The sequence below is a fragment of the Electrophorus electricus genome, chromosome 11 (assembly GCF_013358815.1).
Source record: "Electrophorus electricus isolate fEleEle1 chromosome 11, fEleEle1.pri, whole genome shotgun sequence".
NCBI classification, from domain to species: Eukaryota; Metazoa; Chordata; class Actinopteri; order Gymnotiformes; family Gymnotidae; genus Electrophorus; species Electrophorus electricus.
Window position 1 is genome coordinate 14,228,434 of NC_049545.1, and position 25,840 is coordinate 14,254,273.

The 25,840-nt window shown below is 41.6% G+C and overlaps 1 protein-coding gene across 1 annotated transcript in view; it reads right to left on the reverse strand.

The window, feature by feature from the left end:
- LOC113585753 (CUB and sushi domain-containing protein 1) overlaps positions 1 to 25,840 on the reverse strand; it is a 266,455-nt gene that overhangs the window by 48,962 nt on the left and 191,653 nt on the right. Inside the window, exons 21-30 of the mRNA XM_027023454.2 lie at positions 25,462 to 25,650; positions 23,489 to 23,658; positions 22,115 to 22,271; positions 21,114 to 21,305; positions 19,353 to 19,479; positions 18,031 to 18,233; positions 17,482 to 17,673; positions 16,418 to 16,556; positions 15,669 to 15,856; positions 6,396 to 6,590 (exon numbers count right to left, since the gene is read on the reverse strand). Of these exons, the coding sequence (XP_026879255.2) occupies positions 6,396 to 6,590; positions 15,669 to 15,856; positions 16,418 to 16,556; positions 17,482 to 17,673; positions 18,031 to 18,233; positions 19,353 to 19,479; positions 21,114 to 21,305; positions 22,115 to 22,271; positions 23,489 to 23,658; positions 25,462 to 25,650 (1,752 nt within the window). The remainder of the gene's footprint in view (positions 1 to 6,395; positions 6,591 to 15,668; positions 15,857 to 16,417; positions 16,557 to 17,481; positions 17,674 to 18,030; positions 18,234 to 19,352; positions 19,480 to 21,113; positions 21,306 to 22,114; positions 22,272 to 23,488; positions 23,659 to 25,461; positions 25,651 to 25,840) is intronic.

Sequence of the window (25,840 nt, forward strand, 5' to 3'; positions counted from 1 at the left end):
AAGCATACCGTCATTCCCTAGCCACTGCATTGCAATCACCTAATCCTGCTAATTCATGTAATGAATAACATAAAGACACAATTAAAGAGCATAAGTTAATGTTTAATGTGAGTAATTCAGAAACCATTGATCTTCTGGTATTATGACACAACAGTCCCTAGAGTTTACAAAAAATGGTAAAGACAAAGGAGAATGGGAAGACTGGTTTGAGTTGACAGGAACTTGTACCCACGCTTTTACAAACGCAGTGAGCATCTCAGAACGTATAACACGTCAATCCTTGAGGCAGATGGGCTGCAACAGCAGACGACCACATCGAGTTCCATTCCAGTCATTCAAGAAGAGGAATGTAAGGCTACAACGGGAACAGGCTCAGGGAAACTGGACAGTTGAAGATAGGAAAACCATTGCCCAGTCTCATGAATTTTGATTTCTGCTGTGACATACAGATGGTAGCATCAAAATTTGGCTTAAAGAGCATGAATCCATGTTTCCAACCTGCCTTGTGTCAGCAGTTCACGATGCTGCTGGTGGTGTAATGGTGTGGGGAATGTTTTCTTGGCAGACACTGGACCCCCTAATGCGAGCTGAGCATTGTTTGAAGGCAACAACCTAACTGTGTATTGTTGCTGACCATGCAGATCCCTTTATGGCCACATTTCACCCATCTGATAATGGCTACGTCCAGCATGATAATGTGCTATGTCACAAAGCACAAGTCATGTTAAACCATGACAATTTAGTTTAGTGTACTTCAGTGGCCTCCCTGGTCACAAGATTTGAATCCAATAGAGAACCTTTGGGATGTGGCAGAATGGGATATTCACAGCATGAATTTGTAGCTGACAAATTTGCAGCAATTACGTGATGCAACCATGTCAACATTACCAAATTCTCAGAGGAGTGTTTCCAACACATTGTGGTAAAATTGCGGCTGTTCTGAGAGCAAATGATGTTTCTGCCCTGTATTAATATGGTGTTCCTAATAAAGTAGCTGGGAAGTGTAGATATATACCTATGTGTGATAGGTTGGAAGGAATTCTGTCTTAGTTTATAGGTATCTTTTGGAAGGGAGTAATTTATCAGCTGTGTACAAAGAGTGCTTCTGAAGGTGTAGGAGGTGAACCAATTAATATTAAAATATTCAAAAGATGTTGAAAGCATAACAGTTATTCCAAGGTGCTGTAAAGTTCTGTATAGATGAGTACATTAAGTACATGCTTTCTGGATTTTTCTATATTTACATCATAAATAATCAAAAGTGTAAGCTTAAATGAAAGAACTTTCTAGCTTTAACAAAGCAAAAGTTCTTGTAATTAGTTTCAAGGGCCTCTTATTATACTTTGACATTTTGTCCCTTTGCATCATTTGTCTTGATACATCAAACTATTTCCTCATCCATATTAAACACACATATTGAATAACATGGCTTTTCCCACTGACATAATGACAAGATTGAACACTGACATTAATAAAAGAATGAATTGAATTTATAAAGAATGAAATGAATTTAAGTTTCACTTTTAAAATTTAAGTAGACCTTGGAGAACGAAACTAACAAACTTCTTCAAACACAACAAACTTCAAGTTGTTGCAAAGTAGATTGTCATACATGTCAGTGTCCTTTTTTAATGAGCACTCATATAACACAAAGCGTTTGGGAAATGTGAAAATATCAATGAAATAACCAAAGAGATTTAGCCATGTGATGAGACTGGGTGAAAATCCCTCCTTTTTCTTAAAAATTGTTAAAATAATATAAGCAACAACAGCCGTCAACTGTGGGGAAAAAAAAACAATATTGTAACCTATACTGACTAATACAAAACCCGTGTGATATGCAAGCCTTTCCTGGAGTTTTGAGTTAATTGATCTGTTCTCTGGTAAGCAAATGACAGAGGCTACGTATCCAATCAACCTTTTATTATCAAATGCGAGGTAGCAATCTGTCACCGTGTATGGATCCAATCGAACCACACACACCATCAAATTATGCGGCGTCAAAACGTGTGCTTTTGCATTAGTGTGGGTCACTGCAGGAAGAGGCTGTCTTTCTAAAGCTGCCAAACAGCTGTGAATGTGTGAATTGCAGTGTTTGTATTTATGCAAGGGTGGGTGCAGGGTGAGTGTAAGGTGGGTGCAGGGTGATATACTGTGACCCATGTGTTCATCCTCTGCATGGGTCTCATGACCACAGATGTAACTGCCACCTCACCACCTCTCATCTCTACTTGCAGACAGACAGACTTGCAGAATGCCCAAGTGACTGTGCACACACTGAGAGAGAGAGGGAGAGGGAAAGAGAGTGAAAGAGAGCACATAGACAGAGTGAGAGATGGTGAAAGAGAGAGGGAAGGAATCACAGCAGAACAGTTAAAACAGAGGCAGAGAAAGACAAAGAATCACATGGGCTGCTGAATTTCCATCATTTAAAACAGAGACAACATGGATACCACTGAGCCACCAGCAGAGACAAACCTCTATTTCACGTTCGTCATGCTGCTATTCCCCTGGCATGTACACATGTAGCCTCTGGGAGGCGCCATTCCACCACATTACAACACCCCCCTCCACCCTCCCACTTACCCCCCAGCCTTCCATGCACAGCCATGGAAGATTCCTCATTCAACAGCACTGAGACAGTCTTTTAGTTACTATGGAAACGAATAAAAGATCTGTTTGGGTAAGAGGAGCAGAGAAACGGGGTGCGGGGGGAGAAAATCCTTCATTATTTAAAGGAATCTCACCCTTTTCTAATTAGTTTTGTCTAAAAGCCCAAGGAAGTGGTTCAGAGCATCATCATTCTGAAAATATGGCAGAAAATAAAATCACAGCCACGTAAAGCAACATATGGCCTCTAACTGCCTTTCAAAAGTAACTGCACAGTCATGTAGACTTTGTCTTTTGTTTTTTAAAATGCCCACAAATGATACTGAAACCCAATAGTCAGTGAAGCTGATGGGCGTGAAACGGGCCTTTTATTGATTGTTAGGGGCTTTGCCAGAGAGCCTTACATTAGTCTGCAAACTTAGTCTGCTCTCAATCAAAAAGAAAGAAAGAAAGAAAGAAAAAAAGGTCTGTGGATCATATGCATAATGACTGGGTATGTTAGGAGACATTTTCCCCCTCCATGTCACTTATATCACCCTGGCCATCACAGGAGTGGAGCTTAACATTCAAATGGAGTCTTCCTTTCTCCCTCTTCCTGATCTGCATATCCGCCACAAGACTGCCTGCCTTTTCTGCCACTCAAAGCTCTGGGAGGAAGCTGGCTCTTAAAGGAAGGTTGCATCTGTCAACTCGGATACAGTGACCTAACTTACTGCACCTTTTGGTGTTATACTAGGATAGAGTCATTCCTTTCTTGGTTATCCGACCAATATTCCAGAATGGTTCCATGCATCAAATGACCTCATAATATGGGTACATTACTTAAACAACATTAGGTTTAGTTTTTCAGTACAAACGATTTTAGTGTTTACCTGCTAAAGCAACATGGCGTACCTGTAGTCATTCTGTAACTAATGGGAGTGCATTGTGCATCAATAACTCCTCCATTATGTTGTTACTTACATTAACCTAGCCTATGCTTTTTATCACATTAGTTATAATTTGTGCCTTTCATGTAATTTGTGCTTTCTATTGAGCTGGGCACAAAATGTAGAGAAGGTATGCTCACCATATATGTAACATTGCATAGATTTCTGAGGGGGTAAAAGGATAACAAACAATATGAAGAAATAGCCTGTGAAACTGAAGCATTTGCTTCATGTTCTCTTGGTTTTCAGAATGATTCCAAACTCCTGTGGAGAGATTTTCTTTATACAGCCACTTACACAGCAAAGTGAAACTTGACGTCTGCCCTTGATGGTGGCTCAGGCAAACCCCCCAGCTTTCAGCGGACTGTTTAGGAACATGTACCTCGGCTAAAAGGTTATAGGCAGGAAAACAAGCCATTCATCTCATTACCCTTAGCTCATCTTCTTTAGGCCAGAGCTATTGATGAGGGAAGAGCATTGTGACAGCCTATAAAAGAATAGTGGACTGCAGACAGGCTTTGTGTCTGGGTTCAGCCAGACTCCCACATCTCCATTAGAGAGCTGGGGGTGGAGGAGGGACATTGGACAGCTAAGAGGATTAACCTATGCACATATCATTGGGGCATGAGAACCTCAGACCAGTCCTCCCAACTTCTCAACTTCCACACTGCATGAATCCTGGACCACACAAACAAAAAATTAATTAAATGACCAGTATGGACCAGTTTGACAGGGGAGACGAAACAGGCTGTTTCAAACAAATGGCAGTGCGTATTTATACATTGTTCACTTTAGTGACATTAGGAGATGGAGGATGCAGTCAGGAGTCAGAAAGAGCTTGAAACATTTACCAACAGCCTGAAACATGTCCCCACTGCCCAATAGATACAGCCAGATTGTGTCCTGCCCACATGATACCAATCGCACCAATGGAAATCCAGTATAGGAAGTTCTTCCCTCCTTACCCCCACACCATACTGCACCATTGCTTGTGTCACTGATGGAGCCGTACTTAATAGAAGTCTGAAAGGCCCATATGAACATGAGCTCGCGGGCTATGTGTGCTAAAAATTAACATGCAGTCAAGCTTTCCTTGTGCCACAAACAAATTATTATGTGCTACCTCCTTTGAGAGCGATCAGTTACATATGACACAGCCACAGCGGCTTGCCCAGAAAGCTCGCCTCATGTATGCAAATGCGTCCCTGCCGACATGACGACATGTACGTGCGAGAAACCCAGAGCGGCAAAGTGCCAAGCACTCTGTCAGCAAGGACAAATGCATGAGGCCATCCCTGAGCGCACAAACAAGGCAGAGCATCAGTAAAGGCGGTGGAGTCACTGCTTTGTCAAAGGAAGTCAGACAAGCAGCAACTGCTAGCGAATCGCTAGAATTCTCTTCGCATGACCCTTCGACTGAGGTCAATGCCAACTATTTTAAGGCCACACCACGGTTTAAAGATACATAACCTTCGCTGCATTTTATGAACAGTACGGATTAATTTATATTACAATACCACTCAAAGGTCTGAGTGCAACATTTTTTTCCATTAGCTGGCAGTTTTAAAGCTGTGGAAAATCAATTTTGAAGACCAAAACAATATGCAAAACAAATCAAAGAAATATTCAAGAAAAAGAAAACTGTCACCAAATCATGAATTGCTCAAAATAGCCACCCTTTGCCTTAATAGAAGCTATAAAAACGAGGCACTCTGTTAACAAGTCTCAGCAGGAAATGATCCAGCATGACTCCCCAGACATTTAACTAATTCGGATTATAGGCTTTGGGTGTCCATTTCAGTGAAATGTATTTCTTGGTTCATCTATAAATTAAAATTCTTAATTCAACGCAATGCCGTTATTATCTGATTATACAAATGCACAAATATTGCATATATTCATAACTGTAAGTATTGCATGCAAAATACCCACATGTAAGAGCATGCTTCTCTATCAAAGGAGCTATCATGTGTTTCATTTATAGCACTTTCCTTTGTGTGTGCATATGCCTGTCTGTGTGTGTGTGTGTGTGTGTGTGTGTGTGCGCATGTGTGTGTGCGCATGTATGTGCTTGTGTTATAGGCAGTAAAAGCTGTTGAGCTGATGGGTGATCTGGCTTACAAAAACTATTTCTTGATACCAGCTCTGCAGTGCGAGAGAAAGTGAGGAGGAGAGAAGGAGAGAAAGGAATGGTGCGTGTCAGGGAAAAGTATGGAGTAAGAATGGAGAATGGGAAGCGAGAAAGGTAGGACAAGGGAGATAACATCTGAAATGGAGAGAGACAGAGAGAGAAACAAAGAGGAAGAGGAGAGAGAGACGGACAGAGAAAATCGAGAGACTATATGTATGTGAGTGTCACTTGTCACCACTTAAATTCTCCCATCTGTCAATAGGAGCACAATAGAGCCTGGGCATAGGCCTTTTGAGGCCATGGCTGACTTCTGTTTCCTTCTCCATGTGTAAGCCAATAGAGGCAGCGCCTGAACCCATATACCAAAGCCAATGCACTTGCATAGGGACAGAGGAATAATACATAGAACAAAGAGCTAAATCAATTAACTTGCAGGAAAGCAAACAAATGAAAATGAATACTGTCTTTTATAAGGAGGTGGCTACTAGCTTCACTAGATGATGGAACACAATCAAATTAATCAAATCAATGCATTGCATCTGACTCATCAAAATGAAAGGATGCAAATATTAAGATGAATCAAGGTGAGATGAAATCCAAAAAAACTGGAAAAGGGTTCTATGCAGGTTCACCTTTTAGCAATAATAATTTAAATTATTATAAGGCCGCTGCTATAGTACTTGCCTGTTGGGCATCTATTGAATTGTTTAGAAGAGGTGTCTTACCTTTACATGTAGGAAGAGCCTTGTCCCAAGCAGGTTTCCCATCAGCTCCAATTATGCAGGTGAGAGTGGCTGGGCCACTGATGGTGTAGCCCGAGTCACACTGGTACGTGACCGTTGAGCCAAGTTTGTAGTCCATTCCTAGCCTGGTTCCATTCATGATACTCCCGGGGTCAAAGCACGCTTCTCGGGGCTTCTCTGCAAGAGTTAAATGGCACAACTGATCCTAATAAATATTCATGCTAACATAACCAGCTTTCAGACAAGGAGAACTTGCAACAAATAATTAGCGCCACCGACTTTAGAGGAAAACCGCCCACTCTCACATTCATGCTTTCCTGTGGCTATGCGTTGTAAGTCCAAGAAAAGTGGTATTAATACCTGTAATTCAATTAAAGCCAGCTTTGATCTCAAATGGCACTAATCAGACATGGCTGTCGATGTAATGCAAACACAGGCCACAATAGGATAAGAGCCAGCATTAGAGTTACCATGCTGCTGCCCCTCCCAGATGCCTATGGCTAAGATACAGGGTGTGGGAGGCAGAGAGAGATGGAGAGAGAGAAAGAAAGAGAGAGGGGGAAAGAGGCGAGAAAGAGATAAGCTGAGTGGTGAGATAATGTTAAGGGGAGAAAGTTTAAAAAGAGAAAGAGGTAGGAATAAAGCAGGATAGAGAGGTAATGGGAAGGAGAAAAAAGAATGAGAGGGAGTTGAGAAGGGAAGGAAAGTGCATGCATGTGTCTGCGTGTGTGTGACAGAGAGCAAGAGCGAGGCTGAGAGAGAGAGAGAAAGAGAAAGATAGAGAGAGAAACAGGAAGAGAGTGGAAATAGATAGAGAGGGGGTGAAGAGCAGGAAAAATAGCTTTAGGGCAATCTGCATTAAAGAGGGGCCAGCTGTAGGGGAACAGGCAAGGAGAGCTTGCATGGGGCAGCAGCGGACGTGCCGACTCCTCCTGGCAGCAGGCACCCGGAGAAGGACAGTTGGAGAAAGCTCCGGAGGTGGTGCTCGGAAAGGCTGCCAAACAAGATGACAGCTAACAGCCCACTTCTCCTTCTCCTGATGCTTTAGGGACCAGAGGAAGTGGGAGGAGGTGGGAGATTCTGTCGGTGAAATTGCTACAGTGCAACACAATCTCCCTCGTATTTCTACAACAAGGGAGGAATTATTCGTATGTCTGTAGTGCACTGCACCTGGCTTAGGAGGCACCGGCTCCACATTTTGCAGTGATAGCCGGCTTTTAAATCCTAAGCAAAACTGGAATTTCAACTTGGAACATTCACATAATATTTATGTTCCATAATCAGTAGATGTGTCTGTTTTTTTCCTCCCATCCCTCAAAAACTTGAGAGTGATTTGGATTTTTTATTTTTGTGTCTTTCATCCAATAACTCAGCAAATGATTGTGCCTACTGGTGTGTGATGAACAGTAACGGACTGGAGATTGACTTTTGTAGAAAAAAACAAAAAGCACATGAATTAAAGTGAGAAAAAAAAAAGACTGAAGAAGACCATATGAGAACCCACCTTCCCCATCTTATCTTTAAATGGACAGGTATTTGCTTGCTTTATGGTCTATGTTTGACCAATTATGATTTTACAGAGAGTTTTGGAATGAATAGTTTTGTGGCTCAAAAATGACTAGGAGATCAGATCTAGCATAGACAGATCTAGAATGACCAATTCACTGTATATCACTTAATATGTGGTAGCATGTGATCGTACACAGATGCCCTGAGAAAGTCTTCTTTGAAAAGTAAGATACCACAGTTTCTCTTGGGGTTTCCTGTCATGTTGGTCACTTCGACAATGTGTCAGGGACTGACATAATGGGAGTATAGCTTGAGGCGTGATGACATCTGAAGCCCATATAGAATCACGACAAGTAATTGGCAAGTGTCGCACTGGCACCACCCCCTTGGGTTGGACAACAGCTACATTTCCTCTACTCTGCCTTTAGGGTCACGTGTGCTCTGACAGCCTGTTCTTCGCCCACATTTCAATTTCCCTGTCGCCTACATGCTCCAACATAGTGAGATTATATCTTCACTTCTCTACCCTGCTGAATGGCACCTGGTAACGTTAGGCTTCCCATAGAGCACTGCGTGCAGGAGCTATTGCCATTGTGGGATCTTCTTTTTGCTACATTCTTCACACTGATGGGCTTAGAGTTTGAAGACATGGATGATGTGCTGATCGCAGCCTTGGAATCTGCAAATCTTCCTATGTATCAAGCCACGCACACTTCCCAATAGAGTTTTGCATTTTGACCAAGAGTCATTTGGCTTTGTCCTTCAGGTATATTTACTTCAATGATTTTCAAAAGATGTGTTGGAAAGGACTGGTAATTTCAGAATGGAGTACCATGAGGTCCCCTCCCATTTCTAAGGTGAAATTTACACCTGTGCCCTCCCTAATAACAATATGTCATTGCTAGTGTCATCGATAAGTTGACTGGTCTGATGAATAACCTAGATTTGACAAGCAATTTTGCACAAAGTCCACCGCAACACTACCGTTTTTCCTCAATACTGACATTGTTAAGTCTTGTAAAGACTTAGAATCGATGTCACTGACAATTCTTCGGCCACACAGTTTATGGATATTGACTGAGATGATCAATGGGGACATGTCAGCCTTCCCCGTAGAGAAGATGGTGGCTTCTCATCTTTGCCCAGCACACATGGCCGGTATGAAATCTCACCCCTTTCACTCATCAGTGCCATGTATACAAACATCTGAATTTGTGGGAAAAGTGTAGGCCACTGTGGGCCAAGTAAGCACTGCCCACAAATGTAATGGCTGTTATACAATCTACCAAGCTCATCTGCAGCTTAACATGGCTGAGAAAGGACCAGAGCAGAACAGTTGCACCTTACATATTACATATTTTGGACTGCTCACCACAAAATACAGGCAAATCAGTGACCAGTACTGTGTACGAAGAATGGCACCTCTTGAATAATTTAATGGAGATTTGTGAGCAGGACAAAGCCTTCCTCAAGGACAAAACTTTCCATATGGACATTCCATTTCCTCTTTTTGATTCTCTTTACTCTCTCAGCGAGGCTTCTTTGGATATGCTATTAATACAGTATTGGAGAAACTCTGACAGCTAAGCAACAATTTGCTGCTTATGAACACATCATTCCCTGCTCTGACCATAGTTCTATACAACAAAGGGATGACTGGTGGCCTAAGCATGCTAATCCTTGTGAGTCCTCTCTGAAATCTAACCAACAGCATGTGCTTTGCCTCGGTAAAAGGATGATCTACATGTATCACATTTTATTGGGTCTCAGCCAGGGACCTGTTGAAAGAATGATATGACTACAGTTATTCACACAATGCCATTATGAAGTCTTATGAATCTCACTAGGTAGTGGAAGCAATTTCTCTGGTTTATCTCAGGGATTATGTACCGCTATTGCTGCACAATTGTTACTTCAAGGAGTGTTGCTGCTTTATGGGCATGGTTTGAGGGTGGGTGGCCAAAACAGGCCATTAGGGAGCAGCAATTGGTTTGCACTTCCGAAAAAGGTGGACCTGCACGTATCAAGTGATAGTGGATCTCAGACAGTAATTTTATGCAAAGCCCAACAATAATCAAGTAATTCACATTGTGAATTTTGGATGGTATACACCCCCACCCCCTACACACACACACACACACACACACACACACACACACACACACACACGCACGCACACACACACACACACACACACACACACACACACACACACACACACACACACACACACCTCTGTGTGTAGTATACATGTTTCTACTGTATATGTATGTATATATATTCAGTTCTGGAAATAAAGACCACTCCAAAATGTCATGTCTACATGTATGACCTTTTCATTCCAGTGTTGAATTCCAACACAGGCACACCTACTGAGGTTCTGATCAGATGATCACCTGAACCAAATTTTATTTAATGAACAATGTTACAGTCTGGTGGAGAACATGTTTGAAAATCGGGATTATTCCACCAATACACTGATTTCTAAGCCTTCCTAAGATAATTTGTTTAAAAATGAACATGAACTTGTTTTCTTTTTTCATTATTCAAGGTTTCATGACACTGCATTTCTATTTTGTTGTCATATTTTGCAAATAAATGTCCTAAATAACAATTTTATTTTGAATTTGGGGAAAATGTATATAGTTTATGGATTGAAACAAAAATGTTCATTTTGCTCAAACATATCCTTATAAATAAATCAGAGAAACTGATCATTAGTCTTGGCTCCCTGGTTATACTAAATGCTCCTTACATTCTACCTTCACAAAAAGAGGAATTGAGCCATCCAGAGTGGAAGGTCTCTGGCTCGAAACATATGATGTCCTCCCACAAATTCCCCTGTAATATACACTATGCCCATGCTAACCTCTGTGCATACTCTTCTCAGGGTTCATAGTCATAGGCATCCCTCACCACGATCAATGGAAATTCCAGTAATGAACTGGAGTGCAGTATTGCTCAGTCCTTCAGACTTCTATTTGAGCCACTCATGGAGCAATTGCACTGTATTTTTCAGTGGGTTCATCAAAACCATAGATAGATACGTGCCCCGATTTGCAATTACAGAGTGCACCAGTGTTAAAGGAAAAGATTTTGTGACTTCTGCAAAAAGGGACAATTACTGAGGCCTCCATAGGTCAGGCAAAAAGTAGATTCTACAGTTGACCTTTTTATGTGGTGAAGACAGATAGGGATCTTCACCAGGTTTTGTATTTGACAATTCCAAACAGGAAATTGCACAAGTTCACTTTCTGAATGCTCACTCAGAAATGGATCTTCTCTCATGTGTCAGGGGGGCTGTCTTGTCACAGTGGAACTAAAAAAATCTTATTTTCCTATTCAAATAGCTTTTTAGTTTTTCTTCAAGGCCAAGGCAAATCAGTTTCAAGTTCTACCTTTTGGTCCCTTACTATCTCCCCTTGCTATGAAGTGCATGGAGGCAACTCTGGCACCATTCCATCTGCATGGCATTCGTGTATTAAATTTTATGGATGATTGGCTTTTTTCTAGCTCACTTAAAATGCAGGCAAACCTCTATCGAGTTGTTCTCCTTTGGCAGCTAAAAGACCTATGCACAGGGTGAACTGGAAGATCTTTCATTCAAATATTGAAGACTTTCAATATTTCTCTTCTGTGTCTGGAATTGAATTTGCTAACTATGCACACTCTCTTATGTGAGCTTGCATTATGGCAATGTGTGTTTATGTGAATACTTTAGTTTTAAAGGCTTCTGCAGCTACTAATGTCTCTCATGAGCTGCTGAGCAAAGTTGGGTTGAGACAAGTCCACCCCTAGGAGACTGTCATTTCAACTTGCTTTCTCAACAGGCAATGCAGGTTTTGGGTTATATGAACCATGGCACAGATGTACTCTCCCTGTTTAGGGATCTGAGATTGAGATAATCTAAAGAGTGTATATGTCACCTATGAGGTAAATATACTCACTAAAAGGGCAGTTTTGTAGTGTCCTGCACACAATTACATTTCCATTCACTCTCCAGTTACTATGGTGCCAATTTTTTGCAAGACTATTTTGAGCTTTCCACCTCCACAATCAGAGGCTATTTTTCCAGAATTTTTCCCTACTCTATTAATGACACTATACTATACTAATATCGGGACTATACTTTATTATATTAATCCATGAGATGTGTGATTAATCTGTCTACTTTCTTACTTCCTTGGTTTCACATGAGAATGAGAGGTTGAATAATCTATGTTCCATCTGCTTTGTGTATAAGGGAATTTCTATGCCCTCCATGCAAAACTGATCAGATATTTCTGTGTAGCTTTTAAGGAGAAGGGCTAAGCGGTGTTTATTTTACTGGGTATTGGAAGCAGTTTCTCAGTCTTATCTTTGGGCTTGTCATCCTGTATTGGTATACAAGTGTTGCTACAAGGAGTGTTGCTGCACCATGGGCATGGTTTAAGGATGTGTCTACCTATGTCTGGCACAAGACTGGGCGTCACCCCATGCACATTTTTACCATCTGGACATTAACCTGGCCCCCATCTTCCAGGTTTCATCCTTCTGATGAGGAAGTGGCTTTTGCCGTATCGGGTTCTGTTGTTCTGCAGCAGGCTAACATCATTCTGCTTAACTATGCTGGCTATCAGGGTTGGCCCTGTGAAGTTAGTCAGCACCCTGCAGTCAGCAGGAGGCTCTGTTGTGGACAAAGTTAAAAGAAACAGGCTAATAAAGTAATAATACATCTAACTTCCAACATATGTGATAATGATTGCACAAGTATAGCCAACTGTATAAATTTAGTTAAGAAACAAACTGTTCTTAGTGTACAAGGTTGTGAATTAATAAACCATAGAAATCCCTTCAATTTCAACTTATATGAAGTGAATGGCAAAAAAAAAAAAAAAAAAAAAAATCAGCCTGAACAAAAGGAATAAAGAAAATAGTAAACAGAAAAAGGAAAAGAGAAAAATAAGAAACAATTTGAACAAGGCAAGCTATGGTATAGTGCATGTTAGTTTACTTGGTCTTATTCAGATGTTTTGGTGAACAGGTGACTTGTTAGATAGCTGGCTTGCAAGGCAAAAAACATCAGCTTTTTATAATGTTAGGTTCTACCAAGCATAATGTCATGAAAAGCGAAATGAATCTCAGCATAAAGTGTTTCAAATAGTATGTTTTGTTAACATGGAATTTCCAATATATTTTAATGGAACTGTAATTTGATCTTTTAAATTAAATTTTAAATTATAGTCATGAAAGACGGTGAACGTGGTATGAGACACTAAATTTAATATTGGACACAGTGAGGTAACAAGAGCTAAGCATGGATTTGCTAACCAGATAACAGTTATTAAGATTGCCCATGTCAATGTGAGAAAAAAATCAATACATTTTTAAAGTTCAAAACTAATCCTATGGCTAAAGGTACATGTTACTGCAAGGAAGTTATAGCCAACTTAACCTGGTCTATAGTGTGTTTTGTTGCTCTTATGGCCTCAGATATGATGTCTGGATCCTTCATTGCTAAGGTTAGAGAAAAAGATAATTAGCCTTTAAAGTGAAATAACTTTTCACTTTTCTTATAATGGTATGAAATAACTTTGCAGAAAACATTTCCATCATACTGCTAGCATTTTTTTCTCAGATTATGCATGTATATTCTTCTGAAGCACTGTTGAAGTACCTCAGTGGCTCACAGACAGCTATGACTGGAACCCCCTGGGGAAACCTCAATAGATTATGTGGCTGGCAAATTTACACTAGCTTTTGGTAGTTTTGTAACAAGGCCAAAGCACTTAATGAATAAATGAATAAATAAATGTACTCAATATGTCTGCACAGAATAAATTTTTGTGAGTAAACTGAACTCTTTTACACCGTTATTATTCCAGATTCAGCCTCTGGCCCAACCACAGACGCCAGTGCAGTTATCTTTCAGACAGTTCTTCTGTAATGATGGCTGTAGGTGGCTGGTGAGTTAACACTACAGCATTCGATTTTTTGTTGAGTAATACACACTGCATGTTTGTCCAGGTTTAGCACATATGATATCAAGTCAGAACTTGGCTGCTTCGAGGGCAGCCCCCATATCAGATTCCTCTCTGGAACCCCAAAAGGCTGGGCTGCCCCAACTGGCTGTGAAAGTGGTATGTAGTGGAGACTGTTGCTGTAGCGTTCCCACTGTGTCAGCTCCCGATGTAGCACCAAAGTCACCAACATGAAAAGGAATGTTATGTCTGTGAGTTATGTTTCTAGCCCTGCTTCCTACATGAGGGAATGAGTTTCCTTCTTTCTCTCTCTGCATAGGGTGTGTCCCCTTGTCAGAACATAGTAAGTGTGACTACTATGCACCTGCATAAGTGCCCACAATGGTGGTCCCAAGGGGGCGGCACCAGCGAGCCACTTGCTAATTACTTGGCGCAAATCTGTGCAGCCTTCAGATGTCATCAAATGTCATCATATGGGTTCTACCATAGTGTCAGCTCCTGACACAGCATTTGGTTCCCTCATTCAGGGAACCAATGGTTATTACACAGAACCCAGACATCTTCTGGAACACCAAGCATTTCACACCACATAGTGCCAATGTATGGACAAATGAAATGGCAACTTTGTACTTTCTGGCACAGAATGAGGAAAAGAAAGTCCTTGTTCTTTTGAATCAACTACATTCACTACAAAGGGCAGTCTGTCCGAATTAAAGCGCCACATTGCATGTTTAGGGAAGGACGTGCTGTCTGCATTGAATTGCTTTGGCATTTCATAAGTACACCCTCTAAAGAAAAAAGAAAAGCAGGCTTTGCCCCTGAGGAAAATTACAAGGTATTCAAGTAGAAAGGTTAATAATATTGGGAAATGGATGCACAATATTTGACTTAATACATAACACACACACAGCTTGGAAACCACTTAATAGCATTCCAATTAATGGCTGAATAACTATTACTCTGCCAGACACTTAATATGCTATTTAAAAGAAAGATGCATAGTTTTTTTCATTCCAGCGCAATGTAAATCGCAATGTAAAAGAAAAATCCAAATATTTATGTCATTTCAATAAGTGCATCTTAAGTGTATAAAGCATGATGAGGCTTTAGCTTTTTATAGATACCACTGAATTTCTTAAGTTTCTTTTCTCCTTATGGTTCACAAAAATGAACAGAAGAGACAGCTGTAAGAACATGGCAGAAACCTCACCTGCTCCCTCAGACATACACTGTATTGCTATGACTAAACTAATTTATTGCAGTTTTGAAGGTGAAGGTATACATCATAATTTTCTTTACTAATATGATCTCTGGGGGGTGGTTTAATAGACACATTATTTTGAAGAGAATAACAGATTTAGATTGAGAACATGCTTGGTCCAAGGATACTCCTTTACATTTCTTGTATTGCAAGTCATTCACATTTTATCCAGTGTAATGGCTTAAATGGGCCTCAGCTTTATGTTTTAGGCAAAAGGTTTTGTGGATAGCTCCAGAAAGAAGCCAGACTTGTTCAGTCAACCTTAAAACACTGATATATGTAATCAGAGCTAGGCAGAGACCTTACACTACAATGCTATGCAAAGCTGACCAATTTTAAGAGCTAATAGGAACACTTCAAACATGCTAATGTTGCTAATAAAGAATGGCAGTAAGTAGCCACCAATCAGCATGATTTTATTAGCATAATGTTAATTGGTGGATAATAGCATTAGCATTTTTTACCCAAGTGTTCCTAAATGGCTGCACTACCTGCTTTACTCCGGCAGCACCTTGAGGGACTTGCCTTTGTACTCGATGGCGAATCCGGACATGCCGAGGGAGGCATCGCTGCGGAAGGCAAGGAAGAGGCTGTTGCCGCTGCTCTCAATGCGCTCGGGCGCCTGGCTGCCCTGCAGGCTGCTGATGAGTCGCCCATTGGAGTCCTCACCCTCGTAGACATGCAGGAAGTCATAGCTGGGCTCCATGTTGAAGCTGCATAACGAGACAAGAGCACCGCAGGCTGACTGATGACAGTGCGCTCAGATGTTTGTCATTAAGGGGACGATTACTGAGACAGCTGTCACGCATTTCCCCATCAATATTCCATCAAAGTCTAGATAAACGGGGCCTGCAAGAAGGTGGGGGAGAAAGAAATGGGGGCCACAGCTGATTCCTCAAACCTGTTTTGTGTGGGAGGGAGATAAGTAGTCTCATTTCTCGTTATTAGGGGTGAGGAAAGATGAATCTGTTCAAGGCAGGTCGTATTCCCATAAACCTTCACTAAGCCCCAACAGCCACATTTTTAAAATGACGGCCCATGACATGATGAATACAGGGGGTGATCAGGACACTGATACAATGACAGTATATTTCTTTATTTAATTACAAATATATCCAGATTCATCATACATGTCTCGACACAATAAGGACAAAGCAGCTTGACTGAGATAGGATGCTATTTAGATGTACAGTCGTGATACACATCAACATTGTGGTGCGCCCATCTAGGGGCATCAGAGTTAGTAGACCCCCAACTGGGAATGAGCCTATTACCTTTTGAAAATTAGAGCGATGACAAAGTCTGGGTTGACTTTTATCCGCCAGTCGCACTCTTTCCCTGGCGGGTAGGGCTGTGGGTAGTTGGGTGATAGAATCACTCCAGCAGGTCCTGTCACATTGCCTCCACAGGTAGCTATCACAGCACAGAGACGAGAGTGAGAGCTTTAATGCCAGTTTTCAACAAACACACGCACATAAACACAAAGATTCACACACACTCAGACAAACATGCTTACATAGGCACACACGCATAAATGCACTCAGGCACACATACACACACTCAGACATACTCACACACAGCAATGAGCAGCGTTTGCTGAATTGATTATCCTATGATTTCTCTAGGTTCATTATCCAAAGGACAATAACACTGAGTAACAGCTGAAGGACTCTTTGAGCATTAAAAAGGCAATGATCAATAAAAACAGCTGCAATGAATTATCAAGAAAATTTAGTGAAGCCTGGCACAATTATCTGAAAGGATATGTAAATGTTACTTGTAGAGCCTGAAAGTAATAATTAATGCATCAGATGCAGTGACCTAACCGATAGTGACAGGCTGGGAAGTCACTGACTATGAAAATAACCTTGGGAATAGGACATCAATACACCTAGTTTCTGTGAGTGGTAGAGAACATTTTAGTGCAGTAACATGAGCAGTGGTTTGGGGAACACACAGAATCTCAATACAGACATTTTCTGATGAATACACTCTCTGCTGCATACATTTTCCCATTGTATGCAGCACCGTGGTTGGCTGAAGTAAACGTTGCACAAGGTACAAAAAATAGAATTAACCAGAAAACAATTAGAGGTCCAGGAGCAGGCAATAGTGAGTGCACGCTGTAATTTAGGAAACGATAAACTAGCTAGCAGCTAGACTCACTGCTGTAAAGCTGCACTTGTGGGAATGTAACATAACTTTCTCAGATTTCTACAAATCGCTCCATATGCAAAAACAAATAGTACATGCGTCAAGATCCATGTTTTTCTTTTTTTCTGGCTACATTTATATTCATCATCAGCTGATAGAAACAGCCAGGAGTAAGTGAAAATACCTCTGCATGTAGGGGGGTCAGGCTGCCAAAAGAATCGGTTGTTGAGCTGAACACAAGTGATCTCTGACACACCCTGAACCTGGTAGCCTGGGTCACACTGGAAAGAAATGGTGTCGCCCGGCTCCCTGCTGTCCCCATAACGGCTGCCATTTTGGGGCGTGCCTGGGTCATTGCAGGTTGTGGCAGTTGTAGCTGAAATAACAGGGATAATTATTCAATTAGTGATTTATGGTAAGTTGGGCAAACAGAGTGAGACAGAGAAAGAGAGAGAGGAATTCCTTTTTATTATATATAAAATGTCATGCTGCAACTCTCATGACAGCATCTATATGCTTATATCTGTAGCATATCTACAGAGACAAAATTTCATATTTACTACACAATCTTATTTATAAAGTTTCATGATAGTCTAAGAATAATTAGTACTATTTAAGCAGAGTATTTCTATAGCACACACACACACACACACACACACACTGACACACATGCGTGTGTGTGTGTGTGTGTGTGTGTGTGTGTATGAAGTGAGAGAGCAGGCGAGTTGCTCACTAGAGAACTGGATGGAGAAGCCGGATTTGCTGATGAAGTAATCGCTGTCAAACTGGAGCGTGAGCACGTTGAAGGTGCTGTGGGCGTCCTCGGGCAGGAGCGAGCCGCTCCACTCCTTTAGCAAGATGCCACTCTCAGTCGGGCCGTCCCATACCTTCAGGACGTCGTGATCCGCCTCCGTGTCGAACACGATGAAGTGGAGGCTACAGATGCGGGACATGCGCCACTGTATGTAAAAGCGCTTACATGCAGGAAATAAACCCTGAATATAAATGTTACTCTGAAGATAAATGTGCAGAGATTGTCTGGATATGATACAGTATCAGTTTCTACCTTCACATCTAAGTGAATAAAGAGAAAAGATGTCTTAAGGTCATTCGTTTATCCAACTGAATGTTAATTTTGTTGATTTTTAATTAACACCATAGACTACAAGTGCAATTAAGTAAAAATCTGAGCAATTAATTTAGTTTTACTTTTTTTTTTTTCAATCTGTTTTGAACCATTAAGTACATATCAGAAACATAAACTGTAGGAACTCAGGTAAAGTCTGAGAATTGAACTCTGTAGATGTATTTACTTCAGCAAGTGTTTTTTTTTTTCCCTTTTACTATACCATAGCAAAAATGGAATTATTTAAAATATGCTTTGGGCCCCATATCTTGACAATGTTAAGATCACTGTAACTTAAAAAGTACACAAAGTGATTCTCACTCATCTTTTGCTTTTTGAAGGGGCTAGATGCCACAGCATGAAGCCCCTCGGCAATCCGATTACATTCAATGTTTCGCTATGCGAATGGCAGCCTTGATTAGTTAGAGGGAACAGGGCCATGAAAACAAACCAGTTATCAATAGTAGTCAGAACTACGCTAACTACCCCTTTGGGAAGTGTGGGTGGACATCTTTGTGTAGCTGTTCGTTCACAGAACCGTGTGTTCAAATACTTCAGCCAGATTCAACATTTTACGGTGAAGTCCTGACAAGATGGGCTGCATCCAACAGCACTGTCAAATAACCGCATTGCCATGATCTCTTCTTTAAATTTAATAGGCTTACCTGATGTCTGGCCCATTTTTGAAAGTCCAGAAGCTTTATTGTCATATTTCTGCTAGTGTTTGGTGTTTTTTATTCACACTCTTCATGTAATGGATGTGAGGGAACAGATGCCAGCCAGCGTAGCGCTCATGGCAGGGTGGCGATGCAATGACCATGCTACGTCATGAATGAAGTGGGAATTATATGGAACTTAATGGAGATGCAGTGGAAATCTGTGCCACTTTGCCAAGCCTGTGCTGAGAGGCTAGTGGTGGGTCACTGTACCTGATGGTTTTTCCTGTGTCTGCCTCGATAGACCAGGTGCAGTGGAGGTTGTTGTCATAGGGGGCAGGGTAACCAGGAGACAGGATGCGACCAGATATGGCTCCACTGATGTGACCACCACACTCCGCTGAGAAAGAAAAGAACCGTGTTTGGATGGGTGCTCAGCTTTCAGGTACTAAAGTTTCCTGCCTGCATCCTCACTATGCATAGTTTTGTGTTTGGCTTGCTTAAGATAAACAAAGGTTCATGGCACAGTCTCTAGTCACTGGGCCAACAGTGATTTGGTTTGGGGTATGCTGGGACAAGCCCCTCTGTATGAACTAGTTCCAGTTCCTTACACTCTTATGCTACCAGAATAATACCACTTCTTTTTGTTCTACAGGTGAGAAATGTGGTTGGCAAAACGGAAGGGAAATGGCCTTATTATGTTCACTAATTCGAACAAATGAATACAATGACTGCTTTGGGCAATATCATCCATTTTCCATGCCAAGCACCTGCACTATATCTCATTCAAGCCATTTTAATTAAGGAATGAGGGAGGGGGAGTTTGCCGGGGCATGGGGGGGGGGGGGGGTTGTGGCTACTGGGCTGGTCTACACACATGTGCAGAATCTCTGATCTGAACTCTAGATTCTGAGTAAATTGCGAGCTTTTTTCTTCCTTTCCCTGCTTTTGCCACTCTATATATAAGTTAAGGGTTAAGAGGATTTATTAAATCTTTATATGGTGTGAAAACACTAACTGGGAAAACAACTGATAGTAGGTGTTCTACATACAGATGTGCACATTTCCAAACTGAAGAAAGGGAAATTACAGAGTGAATAGCAGCTAGATTTACTACAGTGCAGTCAAGGACCATCCCATTATAACCTGGGTCACAGAATTTTAGGTTGGCATTGTAATAGTTGTACAGCATGTTTTTTCCCCCTTAGCCTGGGATTTAACATCCATTACTTTGCACTATGGAGTATAGCAGGCAGGCACTGCTTCCAGTGTGCTTAAACAGGGCTAATGCTGCTTCAACAAATGACATAAATCCACTCTTAGATCCGTTAACGCTCGAGGTCCTGCATAGACATTTCTCACAATGGCACTTCATCAACCATGTCAAGCAATATATTGTATGACTAACATTCTTGATCCTAACATTTCCATAAACTAAGAAGTTTTCCACATGACATGCTGATAGTCAGGGTGACATTTATCTTTCTCAAGCTAAAAAAAAAATTCCTTTCCTTAGTCAGCTATAAATGTCTTCAGCAATGCTTTGACAGGCACTCAAATACTGAACTGCTGAAACGAAACATTTTATTATTTCCAGTACAATATGTTTTCTTTGTCTGCCTCTGGTACTACCTGTGTAAATGATGACAAATGCTGACAACCAATTAATAGATTATTTCTTACTGACAGCAGAAGCTTCATATCACCTCACATTTCAGACAAAATCTTCAAAACACAAATACCATAGACCACACCTGTGAGAGCCTAATTAGTGAAAATGCCCAACTGCTGAATCGACAGAATATTTAATATTCAATAACAGGGTCGGTTTTCATCATCTGAAGCTTCAATCCCTCTAAATATCTTCTCATCATGTGATAACATGATGTCCTTTTTAAGTGAAATACTTTGGACAAAAACTACAAATGGAACTCATTTCATTAGCATATATCAAAGCCGAATGGGTTTCTTTGGGTGATAGGTGGTAGATAATAGGAAGAGAGGGCATAGGGGAGGGGCTAGGGCAGTGCTCACCGACGCAGGAAGGCAGCGATTTGTCCCACACACGCCGATCCCCACTCAGGCAGGTCAGTGTGCTGCTGCCATGCAGAGTATAGCCCGGGTTGCAGCTGTAAAGCACGAACGTGCCTGCAAAATGGCCATCGTCTTGGATCTTGTAGCCGTAGTTCGGGGTGCCAGGCTCCTCGCATCTGACAAGATCAAAGCCTTGGAGATGGTGCAGAGACAGGAACGAGCACATCAGAATGGAAAAGAGCAGAGTAGAGAGAGAGAGAGAGAGAGAGAGAGAGAGAGAGAGAGAGAGAGAGAGAGACAGAGAGAGAGAGGGGGAAAGGACACCTCTCCTCTGAAATCAGCCCCCTGGCAAGCACGGGCCTGATTCTTGCTTAATAATGACATAAAGATTAGGCCATAAAAAAGGCACCTGCCTGCCACAATTGCCCAATGCTGCCATAAGCAGACCATTTCAAATTAATATTGGCACAACATATGCTCGACTGAAGGATCATCTTTTATCTGTTCAGTTGCCCCATAGCTGCGCAACTCGTTTTTATCCCCCATGTTCTGACTGCATGCTAAAGCGCTTTCAAAAGCATCATAAAGCGGGCGCTGTGGGGTGCAGCTTGCACGTGCTCATCTTTTTCACTGCTCCTCAGAGCTCTGAGAAGACAATGGGAATGAAGGAAAATTATTATTTCATAGCCATTCTTTCATTATTATAATTGCTATAATTTTGCTAAAATAGTATTGGCAAAAATGACAAAATAATTTAGAGTATAATAGCAAAAGTAATATGACAGCTATGCTGTCACATCTTAATGTTTTTTTCACTCTCTAGTGTGCTTCCTAAGCTAAATCTGTCAAAAAGTGCAGATCAATAATGTGATAACCTCAAACAAATGGTCTGTATCATATTTGACATGCCACAGATCTCTGTGTTAAAGCATGACAAATATTTAACAACTTCTTGTATCTAGTGAAGCGCCTGTTGACAAAGGTATTGGGAATTTACTCACTAGTGTATATCAGCTTGAAGCCCTTGTTGGTTCCTGTCCCATTGCTATTAAATTCAATCCACAGATGGTTGGAGGTGCTATTAATGATGTCACTGGACATTTCACTCTTTGTGAAATTGCCCAGCAGCCTTGATGAACTGTCCTGACCATCATAAACCTGTAAAGAAGGGCAGACAAGAGACAAGGAACACTGAGAGCCCGACAATTCCTCCGCTGCTTAAGGTGTCATCTGAAGTTATGTCTAGAAACATTTCCGCAGACGGCCATGCACGTCCCATCACAATATTCACTGATTTCTCCCCTCTAAACAAAATGCTGAATTTGGTGCCTGTGATGATTTCTTTTTTTCTCTTTGGTAATTGCTTTTGGATATTATGTTCATATTGAAACACTGGCCTACGTAAAGGAGAAAAAAAGGGGGGGGGGGGGACAAGACCAGAGCACAGCCGGAAATATTAAAGGTCATAAATCAATGTCGGGGAGCAGTTTTCCACTTTTCTCTTTTCAGGCACAGAGGACATTGTTTCAGCCTCCTTGTGTGACTCAAGCTTGTGTGGAGTGAGCAGTCAAGACGTGGAGGAATGGAACCCTCTGCCTAAGCACAACAATGGTTCTTGCTCCCAGAGTTAGTAAACACAAAAATCGAAAACATCACATAGAGAAAATAGTAAACAAAAACACCATCACCTCAAGTTATTCGTGAAACCAAAATTAACCATAGTCCTAATTTCAACCAAAACAGCTTGCCTAGGGATGTGTTAGAATTGCACATCCTGTATCAAACATGATAGTAACAGAGCCAATTAGTTGTAACACATTCATGGAAATAATGTTTTTGAGATTCATGAGAATACGACAGGAAAGAGGCTATAACAAAGATTTATGTGCGTTTGATTGCCTCATCTCAGACGCTGTGTTTCACACCCTGGCTACTTAATTAGTGGCCACAGTGGTCTATAGGGAGCTTCTTTCTCATAAGCAGCTACAGGCGCCCTGAGTGCTGTAGCTTAAATGAATCTATGAATAGTTAATGCCTACGCTAAGTCACGTGTGCAGATGTCTTGAGGATTACAAAGCCTTACATGTTAACCATGCAGATGACGCAACTGTGAAACTTCACCACCAAACGTTTTAATTCGCCCGGTTTGAAGCATGGAACTGCACAAAACACTTTTTAAATAGCGCTAAGCTGGCGTGGGTTATTAATCCATTATCTCCTCTTTAAATGGGTGACCTTTGAGAGATCAAGGTTGATCTCATGGTGAGCTGTGGTGAATAAAAAAAGCCAAAGCATGCAGTGAAGGGACCCGTGCTTGCCCCGTGCCCTCACATGGCTCGGGGGACAGGGGTAGAGCAGAAGTGGTCTGATCCTACCAGAAGGAAGTCTCCTTCTCTAAGCTGAAAGGTGCTGGCCACCAGCTGAATGCCCCTGCCGTTGTCAGTCTGGACGTGGTAGATGCATTCGTGGTTGTTGTCATAGTTGGCTGGGAAGTTGGGGGACAGGAGGACGCCCTCGCTCCCCATGGAGATGGCGCCACACTCGGCTGGCCGAGACCCCGGGTCAGACGCGGCATGGGGGAGGGAGCGATGGGAGAGGGAGAAACAGAAAAAGAGTTGAGGGCTGGGCTTGAGTCTGGTGCAAAGTCAACCAACCTGCTTAGTCTGCAGAGGAATGGCTCTATAATACCCAATACCTGGATTTTTAGCAACAGAATGTGGCAAAAGTCACCTATCTCCCCTACAGTGATCCTCTAAAGCAAGGGCCCTTCTACCCAAAAGTAGTGCACTCTTGAAATAATTAAGCCACTGGTTCCCTGACAGCTGTTGCTCTATTTCCTGCTGATAGGCCAGTCAGGGTTTTTGTACCAGTTGGAATATGAGCCTTTGTCATTTTGATGAATCACCACCACAGCAAACTTCCAAGGAATGCAAATTAATGTGGGGCTTTATGCATTAGTTAGGTGCTGGTCACAAAGGCCCAGGGCTGCACTAGAATGTGATGCCCTTGTAGTTAATATTCTGCTCTTGCAGCTCCAGTATAAAAGCAGATGTTGCTGCAAAACCTTGAGGTCTGCAGCATCAGTCACAACTGTTGCGATTACTATCTGATACACAAACTTTTAAAAGTACACATAAATGCACCAGTCCTCAAAGGCTCAGTAATGCTTCCCTGGATTCTGAAGGGAAAGCCTCCTCTAATAGCTACTGCAGAGCTGCTTGACTGTGTTGTAAGATATGAAACATAAGCCCACAGGTTTATAGAGGTCTGAGACAAAATAAAAAGGGCCATTGTACTGAATAATGACTTTCCTATTTTTCTCTAGAGTATGTAAAAGTTCTTTCATGCAACAGTGGCTGAAAAGTAATACATTTTATTGTAGCTAATAAGTACATATCAATATCTAAAAGCTGGTACAATATCTGAGGCTAATGAATCCTGTAGTTACTGCAGTAATTAAGGGCAAACATATACTCCTACTACTATTACAATCCTACTACTACTAATCACACACAGACAAACACAGTTCATAAATAATTAATTACAGTAATAATCTCTTGTGAAAGCCCTGCACAATTACCACTGATCATTTAGTCAGCATCTTTATTCCTGTCCACAAACAACGTTGGTCATAACGGCTCAGAAAATGAATTAGCACCTGGGGTGATTTCCCATTTGCATGCTTGCTATGTCTAGTTCCAGTTCCATTAGAAATAAATCAGTAATAAAATGAGAGTTTCTTTGATGCAAATCAACAATTAGATTGATTTACAATCACATATGCTGAAATGAAGGCAGGATTCAGACAATCACATGGGACAAAAACAGCACAGTGAAATGAACTCTAAAATATCCCACCCTCCACCTTCACGTTAAGTGACACATCCTGACCAAATTAGCCTCACTGGAACAATAGATGTATGGCCTCTCAGAAATCCCTCACTTTTTAAATTCATGGCTGAGTGAAATCTGTATGGTCCACATTTATATTTAGGGATTCGAGTGGTATGTCTTTCATAAGCCAGTAAGCCAGTTACTCGGAAGGCCTTGCATTGTGTACCTTTACATTTGTGGCAGGTGTCAAGCCTTAAATTGACTACGCTAAAAAATGAGTCCATTAATTCCCAAACTAGTATGCTATATTTTGTACAATAGTGCAACATGATTTAAGGCAAACAATTATAAGGCTTTCAAACATTTGGTCATCCTTAAGAGTAAATGATCATACTCTAGATCTCCAATCTCTCCACAGACACCAAACCATACTGCACATGAGGCCTACAGGCTCACTGCCCCCATTATAAAGAATTAACTACCCGAGTAAAAAGTAAAGAATGCGTTCACCTACCCACACACCTTGGCAGGGCTGCGCTCCAGACGCGCCGGCCTCCTCCCAGACAGGTGATCTTGCTCTCACCCTCCAGCCGGTAGCCCGAGAAACAGGTGAACATTAGTGAGTCACCCACCCCGAACTGGAAGCCCACCCTCCTGCTGTAGGCAGGCACCCCTGGATCCTCACATGGCTCCAGATCGTACTCTGTGGAAGATACAGATTTGCACTGATCAGACAGCCATTGCAAATCCAACAGCCAGTGTGGCTCCAGTGAGAGCATGGGCATTTGCTCCATTACAAATATTACATAACGAGATAGTTCCCAGCCACAAGTACAGATTCTTTCACAATTCACAAATGGAGGGCATCATGGCAATGGTGGGCAAGACCTTAC